The sequence below is a fragment of the Thamnophis elegans genome, chromosome 2 (assembly GCF_009769535.1).
Source record: "Thamnophis elegans isolate rThaEle1 chromosome 2, rThaEle1.pri, whole genome shotgun sequence".
NCBI lineage: Eukaryota > Metazoa > Chordata > Lepidosauria > Squamata > Colubridae > Thamnophis > Thamnophis elegans.
Window position 1 is genome coordinate 26,546,887 of NC_045542.1, and position 25,887 is coordinate 26,572,773.

The 25,887-nt window shown below is 40.6% G+C and overlaps 1 protein-coding gene across 1 annotated transcript; it reads right to left on the reverse strand.

The window, feature by feature from the left end:
- Nucleotides 1-622: 622 nt before the first annotated feature.
- LOC116504324 (keratin, type II cytoskeletal cochleal-like) lies at nt 623-25,214 on the reverse strand. The gene is made up of 9 exons (XM_032211269.1): nt 24,772-25,214; nt 22,519-22,730; nt 15,765-15,825; nt 13,194-13,289; nt 10,104-10,268; nt 9,245-9,370; nt 6,104-6,324; nt 3,171-3,205; nt 623-1,215 (listed from the first exon to the last, which is right to left on the reverse strand). Exons 1-9 carry the CDS (start codon nt 25,105-25,107, stop codon nt 1,028-1,030), a joined length of 1,440 nt encoding a protein of 479 aa, XP_032067160.1. The 5' UTR covers nt 25,108-25,214; the 3' UTR covers nt 623-1,027.
- Between the last annotated feature and the right edge of the window lie 673 nt (nt 25,215-25,887).

Here is a 25,887-nt window from a genome sequence, read left to right on the forward strand (position 1 = left end):
GAACAGACTAAGCCATTCAGAAGACTCTTTAGTAGCTACTAGGATAGAAATTCTGCCAATCTATCAGTTCGAAAGCATGTAAAAAATGCAAGTAGAAAAAATAGGAACCACCTTTGGTGGGAAGGTAACAGCTTTCCGTGCACCTTCGGCATTTAGTCATGCCGGCAACATGACCACGAAGACATCTTTTGACAGTGCTGGCTCTTTGGCTTTGAAACAGAGATGAGCACCGCCCCCTAGAGTCAGGAACGACTAGTACATATGTGCCAGGGGAACCATTACCTTTTAGGCATAGAAAAGTTTCTGTTTTCATAAAATCCCAATTTATGCAGCAATGTGCAATTATTACTTGAGTGAACTTTCTGAGGAACAACCCTTTCCTAGTTTTCGTAATGCCAGCATATAGCTCTGCCTTTTGGATCTTATAAATTATTGGATTGCCTGCCTTCTCTCTACTTCAGCCTTAAATAATTATCTTGGCTGTCATAACACAAGAATTCAAAGGGCTGATCAATTTTCTTTTTCTTTTTTTGAAAAGTGGATGATAAATGTTGCACCATGTCCATTCTTCTTTATCCAGTGTATATGGAAGAAAAATTAAAAGAATCACAAAAGAACACCATTTAGGAGAAAAGTAAGATAGCCTCAGCTTTATTTGTGTGATTTGTTTAATTCCTTTGCCACTCCCAATAAAAAAGGTAGGAAAATGCAGCACATTTTTTACATCAAAACCAGAGCATGTGGTTACATTCTGGATATTTCTGATCAAGGTTTACTCTGCTGTCCGTGAAATTGACAGCGAAGTTCTCCTTGGTCTGAATGGGGACAAGAAGAGATTAAGGGTGTTTAAAGTAAGTAGGGAGGAGCTCATGAATTTATAGATTTCTTTCATCACTGCCGGATGTTATGGCCATTTTGGGGTGCTGAGGAAAAACAACTCCTTTCCCCAAGCCCATATTTTCTTCTCTGTTGCAATGAAAGGAAGGGGCATTTCTTTTATTCAGTGATGATCCTTTCTTTGCTTATTTCAATTTTTGACGCTTCTCCTGGTTGTGCTTTTCACACTGTATGTCGATTTCAGGCTGCTCGAGCCGCCTCCAGGAGTAAAACCAAGAACTCCACTGCCCATTCCACTTCCCAGATTAAATCCTCCACCAAAGCCAAGACCACCTCCGCTGCCGTAGATATTACCACCACCAATGGAGCTGAGCATAGCTGCAGCATACAAAAAAAGCAAGTCATGTTTAGCAAAAACAGTGAGACATATTGGAATATTCTAACAAATATTCTGCCAACAACAGCAAGGCATTGGTTCTTGAAGAGAGCAGACACATTAACTATGGCTCAGCAGAGGCCACTTAATTTATAATCTCATATGTATGAAAAGGGATTTTGGCCCAGTTATGCTTGCTCTCCCATTCAGTCACCTTCTTTCTACCTATATCCTAAAGTGAAGGAACATACATTTGAGTATGGCCCTGAGAAATTGCTCCCAATTATCAAAATGTGATATTTAACATGATAGAAGATGAAATTATTACATGCATACCTATTATAGAATCCCCACCCTCCTATCCTTCCACAAGAGTGGCTCTGCCGGTTGGGCTAGGAGCCAAATGGGGGATTTCCACACTGGAAGTGGCTGCCGGATTGATGGCGGATTCCACCTCCCCACCCTCCTTGTTCTATGCCAATGGTGGCTAACCTTTTTGGCATTGAGTGCCCAAAGCATGCGCGCATACCCACAGTGCAATGCATGTGCGACCCCCCCCTTGTGCCCCCCACATATATGAATGCCCCCTGCATGTGCTCTGCCCCCATGCATGCATGAGTGACACCTACACATGAGTGCATGACCCCTGTGTGTGCACCCCATCCCCCACACATGCATATTCATCTCCCGCATGTGCCCCACCCTTTGCGCATGTGCAGCAGAGACCTGAAAACTAGCTGGCCAGCTCGAGGCGCATGCGCATGCGCTGTGGAGCTGAACTGGGGTGACAGCTCGCATGCCTGCAGAAAGGGCTCTGCATGCCCCCTGTGCCATAGGTTCACCATCACAGCTCTATGCTCTCCACCCATCCATTTTTTGGTTTTCAGATTGATGAATTCTCATTGTATTACTTCCTCATTGTTTATTTTACAGGTAGTACTCAACTTACAACATCAGTGAAAAAAGTGACTTATGACCATTTTTCACACTTATGACCATTGTGGCATCCTCATTGTCACAAGATCAAAATTCAGATGCTTGGCAACTGACTCATATTTATGACGGTTGCAGGGTCCCAGGATCATGTGATCACCTTTGGCGACCTTCAGGAAGCAAAGTCAATGGGGAAGCCTGATTCACCTAATAACCCTGTTACTAACTTAGAAACTGCAGTGATTCACTTAACAACTGTGACAAGCAAGGTCGTAAAATGGAGCAAAACTCACTTAACAGTGAGATTGTAAGTTGATTGCTACCTGTAAAATAAACAATGAGAAAGTAACACAACGAGAATGTCTCGCTTAGCAACATAAATTGGGAGCTCAATTGTGCCTATAGATTGAGGACTATCTGTATGGTATTCTATTATTTTATTTCTAGTCTGTTTACACTGCTTTCATTTTCTTCTTTTTTTATTACCCCCATGGTGAAATAGGAGGCAAATTAAATAAATAAATAAGATAAATAATCTCTACTCTTCTTCTAATTAAGTCTAAATGTTTTCCCTAGCTATGTCTTCAATTTTTTGGAACACAACTATAAGTACAGATAGTCCTTGTTTAGCAATTGCAATTGGGATCAGTAACTTGGTCATTTAGCAAGGTAGTCACTAAGTGAAAATGATAGGACCATGACTATGCTTATAATTTTTCAGTTTTCCTTTGCTTCTTGCTACTTCCTTCAGCTGAATTGGGGTTCTTTTGGGTTGAGGACAATTTGGTATGGGCTAAGTAAGTGAAAATAAATGCAGAAAGACACTGCAAAGTTCATAAATGTGAGGACTGGTCACTAAAGAGATTTTTGAGCAATAAACTTTGGTCACTAAACAAGACAATCCTAGGGGAAACTTTCATCTTGGAGAAAATTATAAATTGCTGCCCTAAGGGATAATTTCCATGATCTGTGATCCAGTCCCTGGGGTTTAATATATACTGAAAAGAATAGGAAGTAAACTTACTCATATCTACAAAACCAGATCCGTCTTCAGACAACCTATTGTGTGAGAAAGAAGCACACAAGCAATTAAAAAAAGAAAAAAGAAAACATTCATTTTTTCTAATTGAAATATTTTAGTCTTGGCAATAAGGAAACAAAACATTAATTTAAAATATTCAGAAGAGACAGCTAACTGTCTCTTGCCAGATTTAATTAATGCGTGTCATTGGCCTTAGGAAGAAGATGAGAAATACTATGTTGGATGGGATTAATGATCCAGAAGATGGACTCTTCCCCCACCCAGTCCTTTATTGTTGTTAATTGACAACAATACAAGTAGGATACGCTTAAATGACAAAGCATAGGTCTCCCTCATGATTCACTTAATCGCAACCATTTCCCCATAGGAGTTTTAATTGATGAAAGGAAACATTGGATTAAATATTCATAGCGGATATATATACATAGTGGACTTTAGCAGTTGATATTGTTATTTATATATCATCAGCATCATTTTAGCCATTGGATGTCCACTGCAGGATGAAGGCCTCTTACACACGTTTCCAAACAATACGGTCCTGAGCTTTTTTACCAATTGGGACCACAACGCTTGCTGATGTCATCAACCCATCTTCTTTTTTAGGTCTCTTTTGTGGATGCTTTTTATCAAGTGAGATCCATTCTTTGACTATTTATACATGCACACACACATACACACACACACACACACACACACACACACACACATATATATATATATATACACACACACACACACACAAACATACACACACACACACACACACATACATACAATACATATACACATACACCAGTGGTGAAATCCAATTTTTTTCCCTACTGGTTCTGTGGGCGTGGCTTGGTGGGGGGGTCATGTGACCGAGTGGCCATGGCCAACTTTACGTCACTGACAGCAACTCACAAAGCCACGCCCATCAAGCAATGCCCACAGAACTGAGCCGTACAGCCGTCCAAACCAAAGCTAGTGGTGAGGAGGCTTCAGGATGACACTCGGGACTGCTGAAAAGGCTTCCTCCCCAAGCCTTCAACGTATCCCAGGATTGCAACATGGAAGGCTCAGCAGGAAAATGAGGGTCAGTCTGCTGACCTTAAGAAAAGGCTGAAGGCTTGGGGGGACCTTTTTGTCGATTGGCAGGAAAATTGTGAGGGGGATTTTTCCGCCTGTCCTCCTTTTCCTGTCGGTCCTTCCAAAGTCTCCGTGAGTCTTTTGGCAGCCGAGGCAGAGAATCTTCTGGCAGCTGGGGCAGAGAGGCGGCAAAGGGCGAAGCAGCCCTGCATGGAGCTGGAACCATAAAGCGGGAAGCACACTCCCAGAGTGGCGGCTGCTGGAAGACTCTCTGCCCCAGCTCCCAGAAGACTCGGCAGCAGGTGGCTGGCCTGACCAGCCTCTTCTCCGTTTCCAGTGGCTTCCAGCCAGGATTTGGAAACTGCAGAGGAAGCCTGCCATGCCCAGTGAGGGTGAGAGAAGAGATAGCAAGAAGAGCCACATCTCACTCCACACGTCTTGCTTCTCCCCCACCCACCCTGCCACCCCCCCCTTGATAAAGAGACGGTGGGGAACAGAAGCAGCCAGGCTGCTGTTGCCATTGGGGTGGGGCATGTTGGGTCGCAAGGCACACGTCTTACTGAGACTTGCAGCTCCATTGTGTTCCTCGCCATTGTGTCCAAGGAAACATGTTGTAAAAAAAATTTCTCATGAGTTCAATCAAACTTTGCAAAATGTTCTTTTTTACACCATGTTTTCCTGGACACAACAGCGAGGAACACGACTTCCATGCATGTCTCAGGTAAGACATGTGTCTTAAGCCCAAAACACTCCCCACCCCGCACGACCTGCCACCCCCAAATTGCATTCCTTAAAGGGGTGGGTGGCTAAGCGAGGGACAGGAAGCCCAGCCATGCCTGGCAAGGGGGAGAGGGACTGCAAGAGGAGCCATGTCTCACTCCACATGTCTCACTTCTCTCCCGCCCCACCTGCCACCTTCCTGGATAAAAGATGCCAGAAATGAGTCTTTGTGAGACTTTTGGAGCAGGACTCTAAAAGGCGTGTTGTGCCATTGCACGTACTAATTGCAGCACCGCTGCAAGTTTCAAACTACTGGTGCAGTCAGAAGTGGCAGGATATCATCTGTGCTGGCAGTGAGCGGACAGCAGCTCTGGAGCAAGGCTGGAGTCGGGGAATGGCACATTCCCTGACCCGGTTGAGGCAGAGGCTTTGGGGTCTCGGGAAATGGTACGTCCCTGTGCCCCAGCTCCCGACCCAAGACAAAGGGCAAGCGGGTGACATACATTGCTTACCTTTAGTGAGGTGAGCAGGCAAGGTGACTGGCGAGGCAATTAGCTGGGCCGTGTGGTAAAGGCAACTTATATAGGGCAGGGATGTGTGGACGGGACAAACAGCCAGAAGAGGCGAGCGAGTGTCCATAAGGTGGGAGAAAGCACCCAGAAGAAGATTGAGCAGTGAGCGGGCGGGAGTGGGCATGGCCAACCAGAGGTGGTTTTTACCAGTTCAGCGAATTGATTGAAATCGTCCCTACCAGTTCACCCGAACTGGTTAAATTTCACCCCTGACGTACACATACATATGATTGCAAGCTACCCAGAATTACCCTATAGTAAGGTGGGTGGTCAATATATCTTATAAATAAATAAACAAACAAACAAATAAATATTTTTTAAACAACCATTTTTAAAAAACTAAATGCCTTCTTGGCCTTAGATGTTTGTGTTCTAGCAGAAGTCTTATTAGAAGAGGCAATCGCTTCCATAGGCAATGATCATAAGTACTTATTTTATATATAATCTGGATGGGGAAATAAAACCTTGATTGGTTTAAAAAAAAACTACTTGTCTGAACACTGCAGCCCTAGTAAAGTTGCTGCAACGATCAGAATATTTCTTCAAGCCACATACCTGCTCTCCTCCCCTTCCAGCAGCTTTCTGTAAGTAGCAATCTCAATATCCAGAGCGAGCTTGACATTCATCAGCTCTTGATATTCGCGCAGCTGGTGGGCCATGTCTTGCTTAGCTTTGTTGAGGGCCATCTCCAGTTCCTCCAGTTTCTCCTTGGCATCTTTGACGGCCAGTGTACCACGTTCCTCTGCTTCTGCAACAGCGGCTTCCAGTTTGGCACGCTGGAGAGACAGACCAAGAGGACAGAATTACTCAGAAATTCTGCCGTTTCATTTCATCCACCACAGAGCAGGAGAAAACGATAAGTGTTCCAAAGCCAAACTGAAGGGTATTGTATGGGGACGTCCATTCATCCTTTTTTTCTTTTTCTTTTGCTACTTTTTTTAACAGAAAATATATTCAGAACCAATCCCTAACTGTGACCGGGGGTGGGTGGGTGAGGGGGATCTAAGGTTGGCTTCAGCTGCCAAGGCAAGACTGAACCTGTTAGGTCAGTTTACACGAATCCAGGAACGTGTGGTGAGTAATTTTTATTGTAAAGTCTCTTTTATTGTAAAGCCTGTCTCTCTTTCTTTTAGTTCTCTAACTTTTGTTTTTCCTGTATTTTTATTTTATAATGAAACTTTAAAAAGTCATGGCAAAAAAAGAATGAGCATCCTGCATCAATTAGCTCTGGTGAATAAAAGACAGGGAACTCCGTATTGGTTATTTTTATAAGTCTCATCTTATTTATTATTTTTATTAATATGCCACCCTCTTTCTGTCCACTTTTCTTGCTTCGTTTCCAATTGCACTTTTTAAAATGATGAGGAGGGTGTCTTAAAATAGGTAATGAGAATATCTTGAGAATAGTGTAGCAGTATCTACAATAAATGGACTACACTCTTCCTACTATTAGTGAGGAATCTGAGTTCTCAGTGTAAAGAAAATAAAATAAAAACTTTTCTGCAAAGAGAAGGGAAAAACAGCTGGGAAGTAAAGGGAGCTTCAATTGATTCTATCTCCTAATTTTTCTCTTAGGGCAGATCACATTCATCCCATAGAACAGCAAGGCATTAACGTCTCTTTAAAAGTCAGTGCAATCATTCAAGTGATATTGTACAGTGATTCACTGCTCTCTAGCTCAAAGTCCAGCAAATAGTGCTGTGTCTTTAAGAAGAAAAAGAAAAGAGGGGGAAAGGAAAGGAGACTATGGGTCAGCAGCAGGACAATGCCTGCATTGTATACCGAAAGTAGTTCAACAAGTACAAAAAGTTCAGATTGGAACATTTGAGAAACCACCTACTGAAGATCAGGAAAGCCCCTGGCAGAGCAAAAATAGATTACACTAAATGAACCAAAAATCTGACTTTATAAAACAGGGCTGAGGAACTTGTTCTAACAGTCATAATTTAGTCATCTAGAACCAGTGGTGGGATTCATTTTTTTTACTACTGGTTCTGTGGGCGTGGCTTAGTGGCCATGGCATGGCTTGGTGGGTGTGGCGGGGAAGGTTACTGTAAAATTCCCATTCCCTCCTGATCAGCTGGGGGGAGACAGAGAATAGAAGGGGGCAGGGCCAATGGTGAAATCCAAATTTTACCGATTCTCTGAACTACTCAAAAGTTCTGCTACTGATTCTCCAGAACTGGTCAGAACCTGCTGAATACCACCTCTGTCTAGAACTCTTTGGAGAGGAAGCAAAAGCTTTACCCTTTATTTAAATCAATGCACAAACATCACTTGCAGCACACTTTTGATTTGATATATTAGGGGAGAAGGGCTCACAGCCGAATGGCAATGCAAATTTTTCTGTCTCTCTCCCCCTCCCCTTTCAGAGTAGACCCAATTTGTGGCACCTCCAGTCAGTAAGTCAAGAAGTGCTTTTGCTTGGCAATCCTGGAGGACTATTACTACAGTCAGCCACAATAATTTAGACAATTCAAGAAATGCGACCTGCCGCATTAAAATCAATATGAGAATCAATATTAATCCAACGTCAGTGTCAAATGCATGTTCACAAGGGAGCATGTTCCTTAGCCTGAGAACAGGGAGGAACTCTCCTCTCCATGCCCCAAAAATGTGCCTTTGTGAGCAGGAGTGCTTCCAAAATGACTTAGGCTAATCTTCAAGTCTATCATCTGTTCTGGCATTGACAGGGTGAAAGGTAAAATGCCTTCATATGCACCTAGGGTCAGAAAACAGCAGTGCCTTGTTTCCAAGAAAAGGGAGGGAGGGGGAAATCTTCTAATCATCTGCCCTTTGCTCACCATTAATGCCATAACCATTTATTACACTGTTGGTATGAGATAAAATTACTAGCCATTTACTATGCAGGAAATTTGTAGGTGGCTCCACCCCTTGTGCTCCACTCCCTCTATTGTAAGGGTGTTAAAAGAAGAGTGTAAAGCTTAGCATCTGGACTCCAGACCTCCATCAATTAGAAGTGAACTCCCCTGGGTCACTGTGTTTGCATTGCTTCTCTTTGAATGTTTGCTGAAGTCTCCCTGCCCTGAAACCAAACACCCATTATGGAGAGACAATAGCTTATCTCTCCCTTTTGTGCAAACAGTCTACTTCATTTATCACGAAATATCCAATCCTTGCAGGCAATGTAGCACAGTTATATAAGCAGGTGGGGGTTTATTTTTTTATAAAACGTATATATCATTTATTCAACAAACTGACAAAGCTGCCCAAACCGGAGGAGGGGGAAGGTTTGTGGCTTGGAACAGCATGAACTCAAACTTAGCTAGGTAGGTGAGGGCCAGATGAAGGAGACAGATGTGTGGCCAGATCTTCCCATATTTTTGTGAGGTTTTTTTTATTTTATTTTTACATTTCAGCAGCTACAAAGGGCTCCAATTTCTCCATAAGCTATAATGTATGCTTTTTACCAAAAGAACTTTGACTCTAGCCAGGTTTGCGATAGAATCTCAACCTGCTTTTTCTTGCAGTTCTTTTATATCTAACACGTAGATGCATCCAACTTTAACAAGAAACCATAAATCCAACAATATAGTTCCAGCTGTGGTCTATTTCCTGTAAGGATTTAGGTGGGATGGTGAGTTGGGATATTGGGACTGTGCATGGATATTATACCACACTCTTACACACTTTTATTCCTTGGTACTTGGTGTAGATTTTCTTTCTTTTACTCACCTGGTTTTTCACATTGTCAATCTCAGCTTGCATCCTCAGTATTGTGCGATTAATCTCTGCAATCTCATTCTTTGTGTTCCGCAGGTCATCTCCATGCTTTCCAGCGGTGGCTTGCAAGACCTCAAACTAAAATTAATAAAAGATGTAGAAAATATAAAGGGAGGTTGCTAGTCTTCCCCTCCTCATTCTAGGCTCCTGCCTGGGCTCAGTTCCCTATCACATCCTGAAACTCTACATAATGTTCAAGTTTCAGAATTGTTTTCTACGCAAAGACAAAAGAAACATCATCTTTGCTCCAAGTAGCAACTGACCCATTTCTGAGACTAGAAGGGCAAGTACAAAATGCCCATGGGAGAGAAGGTTAGAAGAGTGAGTGAGCTAAAAGAGGATAAATGACTATTAAGACAGTTTGTGGAAAACTAGTAAAAATTCTTAAGGGATAGGACACAAACAACATCAGTCCCCATCACGTATCTCCAATGTTACATATACAGTACATTTGTCTGATTGCTTATTTGAGAAATCTCCTGAACAATTCATTCAGTGGGCACTGCAAAATGAACAGTCATAAAGAAGGAAAAGGCTAACTGATGGTGATATCATTACAGCTTCTACTCATAAGAGTAGTTTAACGATGTTGGAGCTACAAGTTCCATATATATTAATATATCCATATTAATCATAAATTTGAGATTCATATGCAGCAGCTATCCAACAAAGTCAGTACCTACAAGGGGCTTTCTTAAACATCTGCAAATGTATTTGAAAACTATAATACAGCATTAAGACACTATAAATAATCCACTTGATATCACCCAGTGGGCTCCCTTTTAAACCCATCTTTTCCACTATTGCTCACCTTGCTTTGGTACCAGGTTTCTGCCTCCTTCCTGCTCTTCTTAGCAATATCCTCATACTGAGCCTTGACCTCAGCAATGATGCTGTCCAAGTCCAGGTTCCGATTGTTGTCCATTCGAAGGACAACAGATGTATCTGAGATCTGGGTCTGCATTTCATTCAGTTCCTGACAGGAAAAACAACGTCCACCAGACATTAGTTGTGTGCTGCCCTTTCCATGTTGTTCTGGTGAGGATGTATGACAACACAACAGTTGAAGTCTAAAGAGGGGAAGGAGGTAGTCTTTGAAACCAAGTTTCCTGCTTCAATTAAATGTTCAATAAGAGTGATAACTAATATGGCCAATTTTTCATGGGATTAGGATCAGAATGGCAGCTAAGTATTCACTGAATTACATGTACTTTGTATTATGTACAATGTACATGTACATTGAATTATAGGCATAAGCCATTGCAATATACGGAAGACACATGTTTTTTCCCTCCATGGGTTCTGTTAAACACAGAAAATTGTGTTTAACAAATGTCCCAATTAAGACCTGGCAATAGTATCAATGAACAAGTGGCAGCAACTTTCTCCGGTTCATGCAGGTTGAACAATTCCTAGCTCAGCTCATTGTGCCATACACATACAGAAAGACTATTAACTCATTCAAATAGACTCATTTGTAAAACTCCTTTGATATCCATCTACTTGACAAAAGAATCACATAAGATAAGCAACTTGATATGTTTAACAAGGGTTTCGGGTTTCCACTACAGAGCCATTTGTACATTAAAATGTGACAGCTTTGACAAATAGCCTAGAGACTATGAAGAAAAGGGAGTCAGAACAATGAAAAGTAAATATAGATGATTACATTAGTAGAATTTCAGTGTTTGTAATTTCTTAACAGCTTTGTATTCAATGTCCTGTCAAGCTTGAATTTAATCTTTTGAGTTTCTTTATATAGGGAAACTGGATTTTCCAATGGAATTTTGGAATATAGAACCAATCTTAGCTTGAGCAAAGTTCTCCTTGAAAATCACATTTTAGTTTCGTTTCAATTCAATTCAATTCAATTTATTAAATTTATATGCCACCCTTTTCCCCCGAAGGGGACTCAGGGCGGCTCACAACTCGAACCGGGGAGGGGAATACAGACAAAAGATTTAAAAACAACAACATAACAATATATAATTTAAAAACTCACAACAGTCATACCATTCAAGACGGGGGCAACAGCTCTTTAGCCCCAGGCCTGTCGGAACAACCAGGTTTTGAGGGCTTTGCGGAAGGTCTGGAGGGTGGTGAGGGTTCGAATCTCCACGGGGAGTTCGTTCCAGAGGGTCGGAGCAGCCACAGAGAAGGCTCTCCTCCGGGTAGTCGCCAGTCGACACTGGCCAGCGGATGGGATTCGGAGGAGGCCTAATCTGTGGGATCTAATCGGTCTAGTGGAGGTAATTGGCAGCAGGCGGTCTCTCAAGTACCCAGGTCCAATACTATGAAGGGCTTTATAAGTAACGACTAGTGCCTTGAAGCGTATCCGGAGACCAATAGGCAGCCAGTGCAGCTCGCGGAGGATAGGTGTTACGTGGGTGAACCGAGGTACACCCACGATCGCTCACGCGGCTGCATTCTGGACAAGCTGAAGTCTCCGAATACTCTTCAAGGGCTGCCCCATGTAGAGCACGTTGTAGTAGTCCAGTCTAGAGGTCACAAGGGCACGAGTGACTGTTGTGAGGGCCTCCCGGTTCAGGTAGGGACGCAACTGGTGCACCAGGCGAACCTGGGCAAATGCCCCCCTGGTCACAGCTGACAAGTGGTGTTCAAGAGTCAGCTGTGGGTCCAGGAGGACTCCCAGATTGCGAACCCTGTCTGAGGGGCGTACTGTTTGACCCCCCAGCCTGAGAGATGGAACACTTGGCCAATTAGTAGGAGGGAAGCACAGTAGCCACTCGGTCTTATCTGGATTGAGTACAAGCTTGTTAAGCCTCATCCAGTCCCTAACAGCCTCGAGGCACTGGCACATCACATCAACCGCTTCATTGAGTTGGCACGGGGTGGACAGATACAGCTGTGTATCGTCCGCATACTGATGTTGTTTAAAACATGCAGCCTACTCAGTCAAAGGATAGGGTTTAAGCTAACCAAAATATTGCTGTAAGTGTATTTTGCACATTGCACTAGATTAATATTTGCTTAATCATGGTTTGTTGAATAAGTTACAATGTCTGGGTGCACACATCATATTAATCCACTGGAGTCTGGCAGCCAATAAATTTAAAAAGATAAAAAATGTCAAAACTAAACAAATTACATTTTAGCTTACAAAGTAAACTCTTATTAAAAATAGAATTCTGGGCAGACTGGAATTCTGTCTGAATCTAATTTCATCAATAGTGAGAAATTTCCAATGAAAAATTCAGCAACGCAATTCACCTACCCGCACAGTGATTATATTAGGGATCAAATAACTTGGGATCAATATTAGTGATAAAATATTTTTGACAATATTTAATAAAAGAGAAGATAATACTTCTCAAAGTTTAAATGTAACAGAGAACCATAATTTGTTTTCTCTTTACAATTGTTACGTCTGGATATTTAAATTACTGCTAGAAGAAAATGATCTCCCTTAATTTTCCTTGAATAAATTTATGAGAATTTAAGTTTTCTCTTTTTTATGTTTCCTTTTTAGATATTGACTGGGCAATATGAGATGCTAAATGAATACTGTCATCACAAATGCTTATCATTATTATTTGCTAAGTTATATATTTTCTTTAATGAATAATCTTTATTTCTGTTAATTCTTCCCCTCCCTTCATAAAACAACTCCTTTGCTCAATCTCTTCTCCCATGCCAACTTTTCCAACTCTTGAGAAAGACAAACTAACAGGTCATATATAAATATTTAAATAAATTCTTTACAAGGATCAGTTAATTTGTTCTCTGTAAGGAGATCAGTGCCTGAGCTAAAGACAGTAATAGCACAAACATTCTTCCTTAGTCTTGTATCTTGCATATATGCATCTTGTTGACTGGGAGTTGTAAACCAGCATACCTGAATGGTACCAGATTGTGGAAAGTGACAGTAAAGTTTACTTACTGTTTCATAAAGCGCTCTCAGGAAATTTATTTCATCTGTCAGTCCATCCACTTTGGCTTCCAGCTCCACCTTATTCATGTAGGAAGCATCAACATCCTAAAGGAAACCATTAGAAGAAAATCAACTTATGTTTTTGAGAAATGGAGAAGAAGGAAAGGACGAGGTTGCTACTATGGGCAAAGGAAAAAAAATGTAATGGAGAATCTCATTTCTTTGTTGCTAGGTTTAATCATCCCGCATGTTGTCCCCGCCCTAAAATGAAATTGTCAGACTGATTTAGCATCAATGTACACATGATACTGTGGTGGCACGATGACTCGGTGATTAAGACAGTGGATGCTGGAAAGCCAATGTCCTGGCCTCAAGATCCCAGCATCATGTCACAGATTGAGCTCTTATTACTTGTTCCAGTTTCTGCCAATTTAGCAGTTCGAAAGCATGCAAATACAAGTTGATAAATGGGTGCCACTTTGATGGGAACATAACGGCACTCTGTGACATCTTGCTGGCCCATATGACTGCAGAAATGTCTTTGGATGTCACTGACTCAATGGCCCTTGAAATAGAGATGAGTAGTGCCCTCTATAATCGGCAATGACTAGCAGAGTAAAATCCGCAGGGGCTCCTTATACATGATACTGAATATGCAGCAGGCTACTATGGCTTTTTAAACATTATTATTTAAAGTCACAACTATAATTTAGTCCACTGCAAGTGGGAAGGAGAAGTTTATCCTTTCCTTTTATAGTTTTAATTGCAATTACACTTGTCTTCTCCTCCCATGGCACAGTCTTTTTTGTCAAGCTTGGAAATTAGTTTCATTTTCCTGTAATAAACTATTTAAGGGGAAGAACATAACTGCAAGTATTCAATTTCAGATAATATGTAGTATGTCCTTAAATTTCTTCTCCATGTGGATGACTCAATTGACCTTGAGTAGGTCACCTCTCCTTGCTGTGTGTGTATCCATTATCCTTTTCCTCTTCCATCTCATCTGTTTCAGTGGTGGGTTGCAGGTGGTACACCCGGGTACAGGCATACCGGAGCCTGCCCAGAGCACAGGATGGAGCTCCTTACCATGTTTTAAAGCTTTCAACGCTTCTGTGCATGTGTATGGTGCGTACAGCGCCTGCGTGATGCTCCGCCGAGCAGCTGGAGCATTGCGGAGGCTTGCGGAAGCCTCGTTTACAGCTACAATGCATGCACACGTGCCACACGCATCCATGTAGGCATCCAGAATCCATCACTGATCTGTTTGCTTTGTATACAAAGAAGAAAAACACCTGTCTGCATAATACAAATCCCTGCTTTTAGTGCTGTAACCATATAATAAGGGAATAGGTGTTACATTTATTATACTCCAATGTAATTCTTGCATCAGGACTATCCAACAGCTGAATGAATGAATGAATGAATGAATGAATGAATGAATGAATGAATGAATGAATGAATGAATGAAACCAATTTGCAAAATAAGGGTATCCTTTTGAGGATTTTGGTGGTTGCAGCAGTGTATTTAAGTGATTTTAAAATGCAATTGTTTTACTCTTCCTAGCATTCACATGCTTCATAAAAAGCTGGGTTAATGTTTGCAAGATTTTTTTCTTTCAGAAAGTTTATCAAATTCAGTTTTTATTCCATTCAAAGTTTCTATATGAAATATCCACTTTATAATGGAGATGTCAGGTTGTACCAGTTAATAATTCCCATGACAAAATAATCCCTGCACAGAAATAAAAACCTGACATTCAAAAAGTCTGTAACTCTTTCCCCCTAACAACTTATTTTTATAGGTTTATAATTTTCTTTTTTCTTTGAAAATAAAAGTAGGCGATCTTTTCCCCATTGGCAGTTTATGGTGATGCCATCATTTTTTGTGTATATGGACAAGAACAGATGTCACCCAAAAGTTTACATTTCCATAATTAATATTAAATTTGAAGACATTTGACATTTGGACATCATCACTAAAATAAAATTTTACATCCCAATGTACTGCTAATAAATTTAATAAAAAGGTAAAGGTTCCCCTTGAACGTATGTGCTAGTTGTTCCTGATTCTAGGGGGCGGTGTTCATCTCTGTTTCAAAGCCCAAGTGACAGAGCTGTCCGAAGATGTCTCCATGGTCAAGTGGCTGGCATGACTAAATGCCGATGGCACATGCAACTCTGATACCTTCCCACCAAAGGTGGTTCCTATTTTTCTACTTGCATTTTAACATGCTTTCAAATTGGTAGGTTGGCAGAAGCTGGGACAAGTAATGGGAGCTCATTCCGTTACATGGCAATAAGGATTCGAACTGCCAAACTGCTGACCTTTCTGATTGACAAACTCAGCATCTTAGACACTAAGCTACCATGTCCCTAATAAATTTAAATTTAAATTTATTTTAATAAATTTAGTAAGTAGACTTACATTTCTACTTTGATCTATTCCAATTGTTTAAAGGTACTGTTTCCAGGGTTATATCCTGCATATAATGCTACAGAATTGTACTAGTAAAATCATGTCACACTGGAAACCCTGCCATCTATAACACAACGTGCGAATTTAGGTTAATAGACTCTTACCTTCTTGAGCACGACAAATTCATTTTCTGCAGAGGTGCGCTTGTTGATTTCATCTTCATACCTGTGATGAATGTAGAAGAGACAGATGGTTTAAATAGGCCCATGAGTTACTCATCACAGAAAGAGAAAATTTATCTAACCCTAGGGAAATCTGCAGCAATGATGGGACTAATCAAGTTTCTTTCCCTCACCCTGCTATTTTAGAAAATGAAAATGTATCTTTTAACAGGATTCTTCATGTTAAACCTTCAAGTTTGGGAAGTCAAATTGGGGCCAAAGACATTCAAATCTGGAACAGTAAGCTTAGATATGTCTTGCTTATTGTAAGATTAAGTTGTGTTGTACCAAAGGGGATTTATTTCCAAATATATATGATTACCAGAAAGCAAGTTGCTTTATACCAAAGCACTCGAGTCATGTAGCCTAGCATCATCTGACTGACAAGGGATGTCTGGAAGTCTGCCTGTCGAGATGAGATGGACCGGTTGCTTTTGTGGTGTGGAGACAATAACTTGGTCCTTAACACCAATAAGACCAAGGAGCATATAGTGGACTACAGAAGGAATAGATCAGACATCCAGCCCTTGCTTATCAATGGAGACTGAGTGGAGCAAGTGACCAGCTTTAAGTTTCTGGATGTTATCATAAAAGAGGAACTGACCTGGGGCGCTCACATTGCAGCACTGGTCAAAAGGGCCCAGCAGAGATTATATTACCTGAGACTACTGGTGACCTTCTACGGCTGCACCATAGAGAGTATTTCAACTTACTGCACCTGTGTATGGTTTGCCAATTGCACAGTGGCAGATAGGAGAGCGTTCCAGAGAATCAACATCATTGCCCAGAGGATCATTGGTTGCCCTCTCCCCTCTTTGGAAGAACTTTATAGCTCCCGCTGCCTTAAGAAAGTTCAAAACTTTCTCCACAATAGGGGATCGTTACCGCTTGAGCTCCCTTTGTTCCTTTTTCTCTACCTGCCCAATATAGCTCCTCCTTAGCTTCATTTCATTTCCAATTTCCTTTTTGCCTCCTTTTTACCAGGAGGAGGAAGGGTTTGTGTGTGTATGCCCACAGGTGCTTATATTACACAAACATCAATCCACCATTAAACATTTTTTCTTTTAAAAATCCTGTCTATCTTTTCTCAGATTGGGGTCTGGCAAAAATGACCCAGGCCTACATTAAATGAGGAAAGGGTAGAAATTATCCCCTGGGTTGTTTTCAGCTGGAACTGGCAAACCTCAATTGATGAACAAAGAAAGGGGAACTCTGCATAAAGGTATTTTCCTTCCTCTCTTGTTGTGCATGATGACCTCTCAAATCTGCAAATTTCTTCTTCTCTGAAACTTAACAACTGCTATGGCTCTTTCCTATGGCAAAAAAGTGTGGGGATTGTAAATTGAAATGGATGCAGAGAATATTCTCTAAGAGACCCTCTCACAAATTCCCGGAGTTCATAAAAGCAAAGACCTTTTAAAGCTGTTTATGGCACAATTGGTGTCTCACACACAGAACTATCCCTGCTATGAAAGCGGTTGGTGTCCTTGGATCGTATAAAAAGGCCTGGTTAAAGCCTATCCTCAGGCTGCTACTCCCTTTCTCCAACAATCCATATTTAACTTGCCTTACCTTTGGGAAACATTAGTAAGTTATTGACTTTTTTCCTCCACAGAGACACACCCTCAGGTGTTTTGTTTGCTGTCTTATTGGAGCTAGTGTGCCAATTTCTATTTCTTAAACATAGCAGGTGTGACTGGGGGGGGAGAAACAGGCGTAGAGTCCATTTCTCTTGGATATTTGTAAGAAGCAAAGAGCCTTTTTTACACAAGTTCAGCAGCCATTTGATCCTTTGTCTCCACAGGAACTTTCTAAAGAACAACAGAATGTGCTCTGGTAAAATGCAGAGCTATCAGCAGATAAAGAGTAGTATACATCCTTCCTTCCTCCACCTCCCTTTTTCAACAGTTGTTTGTCAAGTGATAGGAGAGGGAAAAATGACCTTTCACTTGCTGGCATGCTCTTTGTATGAACTAATTGCGAGAGAAGCTAATCCAGGAACTTCTTAGGAGGGATTTATAATACTTCCACTTAAAATGGCTCCTAACGTGTAAGACTTAGGCTATAATTTACTATACCTATAAATTACACAGATGAGATAGCAGGTCCTAAGTTCAAGGGCTGCCATATCAGCATAATTGCATAATAGTTGAATATATAGTTGAAGTATGGGGACACAGACTGGGAAAAATCTCTCTCAAAATCCTCAATCATCCATACAATTTCTTAAGTCATTCCTTGGGTTGCTCTCAGTGAAATCTACCTCACAGGAACAATGAGAAGACAAAACAAGGATTTGTGTTTGAGCTGTGCACCTTGCCCTGAATTCTTTAGAAAGGAATTTGATTTAAAGATGACTACCGGTATATACATTTTCTAGGCTAAGTAAAAGGCTCATAAACAATCAAGCCATCAAACAGGTTGAAAGCATCAATTTTTTTAAGAGTAGTATCCAAACTTCACAAAGCAGCAAAATTCAATCCAACTATGTCTTTTTTGTAGAGCAAACTTTTCACTTTTCATTTTAAACTTTTCACAGCCAAATCACTTTTCCACCACTATATGAGGCAAAGGTAAGCTGTCATTCATACATTGTAAAAGAAATCAGAATGTTTTTAAAGAATTCCTTCTCAGTTGCCTAGATCTGTCCCTAATGTGGTCATGAGATCAGAGGCTGAACTCCCCAGAACTGAAGGCAGAGTTTACAAATAATATTTGCCTGACTAAGCCATAATTTACAGGTACCATTAATTTTAAGGGGCAATCATATATAAAACTGGCAGGTGATGGAATATTACAAATAAATTTTGCACATGCAGTGTTACCTGCAGTGTCTGTTACTGAGGGTAGAGATAGTTAAGGTTGTCATCACACAATAAGATATTGTGTTGAGTTGAGTTGTGTTGTGTTGAGCCAAATTATAAAAATATATCACTCAGAGAACACAATGGATTCCTCTCCACTGTCACCTCCATATTTATTCTCACTTTCATATTCTATGTATTGGTGCCTTTCTAAAGCCTGTTTTAATGCCTTATTATCAGCACATTTTAATAAAATCCCAATATTAAAAGATTATGCCCAAGTAGGACCAATGAAGAATCGATTACATGAATTGTTCCATACTGTGCCTGAATCAAGACGGTTGGTTCTTCCATTAAATATTTTCCTAAGTTCATGTAACTTTAATATAAATTATCTGCTAATGTCACAAACAGGGTTGCAAAATATTGCTATATATAAAGGTACACCACAGCAGCATAATTATTGTGAAATATATGTCTATTAATATAACTTGGACAGTCATGGATCAAATTATAGGGATATCATTATAAGGGTTGCTTTGCAATAGTGGCTTTATTTGTTGCTTTATTCAATCTTGGTTTAAGACTGCATCAGATTTGTAAACAATGCGTAAACTAAAATAGGGTGACCCATCTATCTAGGCTAATACTGTGCTTTAACTATATGACAACTCCTTTGGATTCTATCAATTTTCCATTCCAGACTACAGAACGCCACACATAAAACCGTTCCAGGACATTCACACCATTAAATCAAGGATGTGTGGTAGAAAAGTAGACAAAGCATTCTCTGTCTCTGCCCATAAAGTACACATGCAGAGTTCAGGCGGATGAAACAAATTGTTCAACACCCACATTTCTGCACCTCCAGAAACTGTATACCTGAGGAATTTTTTGCAAAGGAACCTTTTAAGCCATTACAGTTATCTGCACACCTGCTGGAAAGCCCCTTGTATGAGATGTGTAAACATCAGCAAAAGCGTTTTAATGCTGTCTCCTGAATGATTTAAATGAGATTTTTTTCCCCTCTGCAAATCAGCAAATGGTACTATGCAAGGAGGGGTGTGTCATACTTAGATTCCATTTTGGCCAGACTCAGCCAGTCTTAAGATTTCATAATTAGTAGGTTAAACAGGCTGGAAATCTTAATGACTATGTGCACGTCATGCTCAACCACAACTATTCTAGTACATTTTAACCTAATTTAACAACCAACATTTCTGTCACATGCAGCTATAGTACAGCTGCACTAGGACTATGCCATTTCTAAATAGCTTGAGCCTTTAAAAAAAACTGTCTGACAATGTTTAGCCTTCTTAACCTTGAGTAATTTTTACAGCTATATGCCACTCCACATGTTGTTTCCCTATCATCCTCTTTCCAGTTTAACAGGTCAAGCTTTTCTAAATTCCTTTTGGTTATTCATCCTTTCACCTTTGCAGGAAGAATCCATATTGGGACATGAACATACCATGAAACTTTCCAGTAGTTTGAGCCTAGGTACTGACAATTCAATAAGCAAAAATGCTTCATCTAAATTTCTCTGGACTGAAAACCCCTTAGACTACTTGAATCTTGTATGTATCGGAAGGTTGGCCTAATGTTCTCAGGTTTTGTATTTTGTTTTATTTATTTGAATGCTCCAACACTGGAAGTTTTTAAGAAGATGTTGGATAACCATTTGACTGAAGTGGTGTAGAGTTTCCTTCCTAGGCAGGGGGTTGGATTAGAAGACCTCCAAGGTCCCTTCCAATCTGTTTTTCTAAATTCTATATTTTACTAACAGGGTCTATGTTTGGATCCTAGGCATTATATGATTAACCCCCAATTTTCTCTTCATCTGCCATTTTCAGCTATTGATGAAAGCAGCTAAGAAGTGCATATCATTCAGTGTCTATAGATCACATAATTCTACATTATTAATATCCTTGGTCCTTGCAACTACTACAGTTCAAATGTTTGTGAACTTGACTGTACTGCAGATTCTACAGTAATTACCTTCCTTGTGGTCTCTCACCAATATTGAATGAACACAGCCCCACCTAACCAAACTGCTTTAATGAATAACAGAGATGTTCTGGGATCGTGCATGTTGCTTCCAAGTAGTTTTTTAATCATGCATAGCTTTAATATCTAGGACCCTGTGCTTTAGAAGTCATTGTTGTTTTGGTTGGATAAAAAACAGTCTATAGGCAAAATAATTATAAATACATGACACTTTTTTTCCAGCCACTACCATGAGTAGAATGGTTTGCCTTTCTGTATCTGCTTCATATATTTTGCACAGAAGATTAAACAGTTCACAAGAGAAATATGTGTTGTATCAACAATTCAATCTTGTTTCTTTCAATGATTAAAAAAAATCATCTTGTCAGATTAAGGCTATTCCATTTGCAAGCAAATAGCTTCTCATCTTTCTCTGAACAATATTAATATTCCTTTGATACAAGTATAGAAAAATGAAGAATAAGCCACTGACTCCAAATTTCAATTCTCTATGGATTTCTTCAAGTATCAAGTGAATTATCATTCACAAAGAATCCTGGGACTTATCCTTTGGTATGATAAAGGTGCTTAAATAGGTTGGCAGGATGCAATGAAAAATGCTGTCCCTGGAGAGGCTACAACTCCCAAATACCATGGCAACTTTAGGGCAGCAGGTTGGGAGAGGCTGATCAAAGCAAGCGTATTCTGCTTGAAATCCCACTCATTTTAAACTTCTATATCTCTGGGTATTTCTTCCTTTAATATTTATTCAAGCTAGTATTTTCCAGATGCGTTCCAATTATACCTCCCAGATTGTCAATAGGCCTTTATGGTTAGAAATTCTGGGAGTTGTCATCTGAAAGTACCTGTAGAACATTAGATTGGGGAAGGCAGATTAGTTGTTAACTTTAAATTGAAGGTAAATCCACATATATATTTTCTTGCATTCAATGGTCTTGTTTTATCCCATAAAAGGATGGATCAGGGAGCAAGCCAGGGACAATACTGGGCAATGGTTGGTAACATTGTGCCAAGTTTAGATATACTTATGCTGCATTCAGGTTTGCACGCTCCGTGCTATGTACACAATTTCTGATGAATCATATGTACTAACTTAGGTGCGTTAAGTGCAACAGTTTCTTGGATTCTACACCGGACTAAGAGGGTTGGACTACATAATCAAGACCTCTTCCAGTCTTTATATTTTATGTTTCCAGAGAAGCCCATTGGATCCCTATGAACTTTCCAAGGAAAAGCATCTTGAAATTGAATCTGTTTTTACTTGTATTACTGTTATTTTGGCTTTATCTTCCAGAACCTCCATGCCATTCCTTTCTTAACTATTTGCACACTTCCCCTGTATGGCAGAAGTTGTCCGAAGCAACCTAAATAGTAGAATTACCAGATCAAGGTTGCAAAATGCAGGCAGTTCAGAAATTAGATAGATAACTGTAAATAGATAGATAGATAAATAGATAGATGGATGGATGGATGGATGGATGGATGGATGGATGGATGGATGGATGGATGATAGAGGCAGGCAGGCAGGCAGGCGGAAAGTAGAGTTTTCCAAATCTTAAATAGCATGAGAATAATCTCAGCTCAATTTCTGCACGAAATTTCATGCTTGAAATAAATTCTGCTAACCTCTCCAGGGCTTATTTCAACCATCCATGAGCTCATATTCCTTATTTGCAACTCAATGCACATTAGTTTGAGAATGAGTCTCTTTAGGGCCAATTGGAATTTGCAATGAACTTCTGTCCCCCTCCCCAAAAAAGCCCACACACTTTTCAGACCTGAATTCTTTTCTAGATACTGTTCCCCCCAAAGGAAAACCTGGGATGCTTTGCACAGAGGCACCTGAAGCCTCCCAGTCTTGACAAAAACCGTTATGAATACATTACTTGTTCTTAAAATCCTCAACAAGATTCTGCATGTTCTTCATTTCTCCTTCCAGCCGTCCTTTGTCATTGTGCAAGCCCTCTAGCTGTCTCCGCAGGTTGTTAATGTACGCCTCAAAGAGGGGTGCAATCTTGCTCCGAGTTCCGGTCTTTTGCTTCTGCAGGAGGTTCCACTTGGTCTCCAAGATTTTATTCTGTTGCTCAAGGAATCGGACCTGAGAAATACCCACAAGCACATTTTAAAGAACAGCTGTTTTTCCAGGACAATGCGACATGTCACGAAATCAGGAAAAAATGGCCAGCCTGAATAATGCTCAAGATACAGAAAAGAGGATAAAAGAATGAATTATCTGGCAACATTAAGTAGCTAGGGAAGGAAGGAGGGAAGCTGAAAAGGAACAAAAAAAACCCCATCAATGGATAAATCTTTGTTGGTTCTGAAGCCAGCCTTTTAGCCATGGGTCAGCGTGAAACACATGCCTGGATTAGTTGCACATTTTGCAAGCATTTTTGAACTTCTGATATTTATTTAGCCTTTGCATGACCAAACAGTTTAGGAGCTCTAAGAATGTTTGCATTGCCTTTTACTGCATTTTCTCTTTATCAGTTTAAGAGGTGTGGGAAGGTTACAAACTTGGATTTCCAACAAAGAAACCTCCTAGTCAGTTATACAGCTAAGCAGAGATTCATTCGTGCACGCACATTGTTCTCTAATGTTTAAATGAATCGATTACATTAATAGGAGGCTCTAACATTTGAAGAGGGATGTTAATTTACAAGCAAAATTGGGGCTAGAACTTCCATGGCTAAGCAAAAGGGTTAATAAGTAAACCATGTCCTATTTTATGCCCATAAAATGCCCATAGTTGGCAAGTGCAGTTGTTAAGTGAATAGTGCAGTCGTTAAGCAAATCTGCCTTTCCCCATTTGCTTTTCAGAGGAAAGCACCTGGGAAGGTTGCAAATGACAAGCATGACTATGGTTAAGTTGCACTTGTATATGCCCATTGCCAAGCTCAGAGAGATACTAAGGACTTCTCATTTCAACCATGAGCTACAAATATTCTCCTTTATTGCTACCATCAGTGGTGGGATTCTGCCAGTTCGCACCACTTTGGGAGAACTGGTTGCTAACTTTCTGAGTAGTTTGGTGAACTGGTTGTTGGAAGAAATCATTAGGGCAGAGAACCAGTTGTTAAATCATTTGAATCCCACCACTAGCTACCATTGTCAATCTCCTGATTTTTGGTGACATGACAGTGGGGTTTCTGCAATGGTCATAAGTGTGAGGACCAATTCTAAGTCACCTTCTTTAGCATCCTTGTAACCTCAAACCGCACCTTAACAAATGGTTGTAAGTGGATGATTACTTCATATGCTCAGAACTTTGGCTTTTGGGCTAATTACCCAACCCAACCCAGAACTATTGGACAAGTAGCACAAATGGCATCACAGTATATGGCTTATAATGAATACTTATGGGATATCTCTATGTAGGTATCTGACAATATGCTCCTAAGCATGATTACTCAGAAGCAAACCCTATAGAATTCAGTGCAGCTACTCCCAGGAACAAACAGATAAAATGCAGAAGACATTAAAAGGTGAACAAGGGTATATATAGACATAAAATCATCATGGGACGGAATCCATACTTTTTTTCCCTTTGTCAAGAACTGCATTAACTCAGACACATTGCAACAGCGGGTGCACAAATGTAAAGAAGAAGACATTTTGGCCACTTAAGAGCCAAGCAAAAATATTACAGGACATATCAAGTGTAATTACTAATTATTTCAGAAGTGTGCGCTCATAGGTATGTATTTAACCTGGATAATTTTGAACTTTGGAGGATCTCTTTCTCCTTTCCTCCCTGTGTGTATAATGTATCGGCCTCCATCCTTGACAGCATGTGAGACATATCTGTATTGTGAAGATGTACAGTCTTTTACAGATCAGTTCAAAAGCGTGCTATCCTGCCATAAACCAAGGTATTAATCAAGGTATTATTAATCAAGGTATTATTAAGAACAATCAGGTGATTCATATGGAGTCACTGAGCCATCACCGTTTAAATCCAAGCTATCAGTGAAAACCGAGCATCTCCTTCGATGCAGCTAAAGCAGTCAGCCTGAAGGAATCCCTCGCTTTGTAGGAAAAAAACAACAACGAAACATCCCAACTTCATGAGTACAGTTGCAACCCACTACTAAGGCCTGTAGAAAGTTCTTGATATCACAAAAAGGCTCATATCTCACCTTGTCAATGAAGGTTGCAAATTTGTTGTTGAGGACCTTGATCTGCTCCTTCTCCTCCTTGCGTATCGCATGGATCTCTGGGTCAATACTCAGGTTGAGTGGGGACAAGAGACTCGGAGTAATATGAATACTACCATATCCAGGTGAGACAAAGTAGGATGGGTTATTCCCCCTGTTGCTGGAGCCCACATTAAACATACTGGTGCTACTAAAGTCACCAGGCTTCTTAAGGCTTCCTCTAAATCCATGTGACGAAGAAGCCGAGCTGACCCGGACCTGGGAAAAATTAGAAGGGCCACTTGCTGAACGAGAAGTGAACGAAGTCATCTGCGACATGATTGCTTGAGCAGGGGGTTGTATCAAGGTGTAGACTCAGGGGAGTTTTAAAAAAAAGAGTCCCTCTGAACCTGCAGGCTGGCACTTCCTTTCCTTTATATCTATTAGAAAGAGCTGGGCTTGGCTTGGGGGCAGAGAAAGGATCATTTTACTGCCTGGAAGAATTGGGTGTGTCTGGCTGCCGGCCCACTGCCTTCAACCTGCTGAGCTCAGTGGAGAAGAAAGGCGGCGGGGAGGGGGGGAACGACACTATCAGCTCCACTCCCTTATACCTTGCCCTTTTCTTAGCAGCTATTGTCCACCTTCCTGGACAACTTGGCCTCAAGCAGAATAAAGTTAAGATCTCACAGTCTTTTATTCCTGCCCTGGGAGTAAAGACATTCAGAAAATACTCAGGGATCAAGGAGAAGTTGTAATAATGCATGGTTTTATGTTAATAAAAGAAATGTCGGGAAAGATAAACTAAGAATAATGAGATCAAAAGGGAAGAAAACCCATTAAATGGTGCAACTCCAACATCTTTGATCAGTGTCTTCACTCAGATATGCTGTTTCTGAGGGTGGGATTGCATAAAAATACATTTAAAAAGGTCCAATAATCAAAAATCTACCCCAGGTTGATATCCTCCCAAATAGCTTGAATAACAATTCCTATCACCTTCCAGCCTTGAACAGGATACACAAAAGCGGAAATCTGGGCTGTGTAGCATTGGATTGTTGGTAATGTAATATCTGCATCAAAGGGATACAGTACTTCAATCTGTCATCCTTTCCATGATTA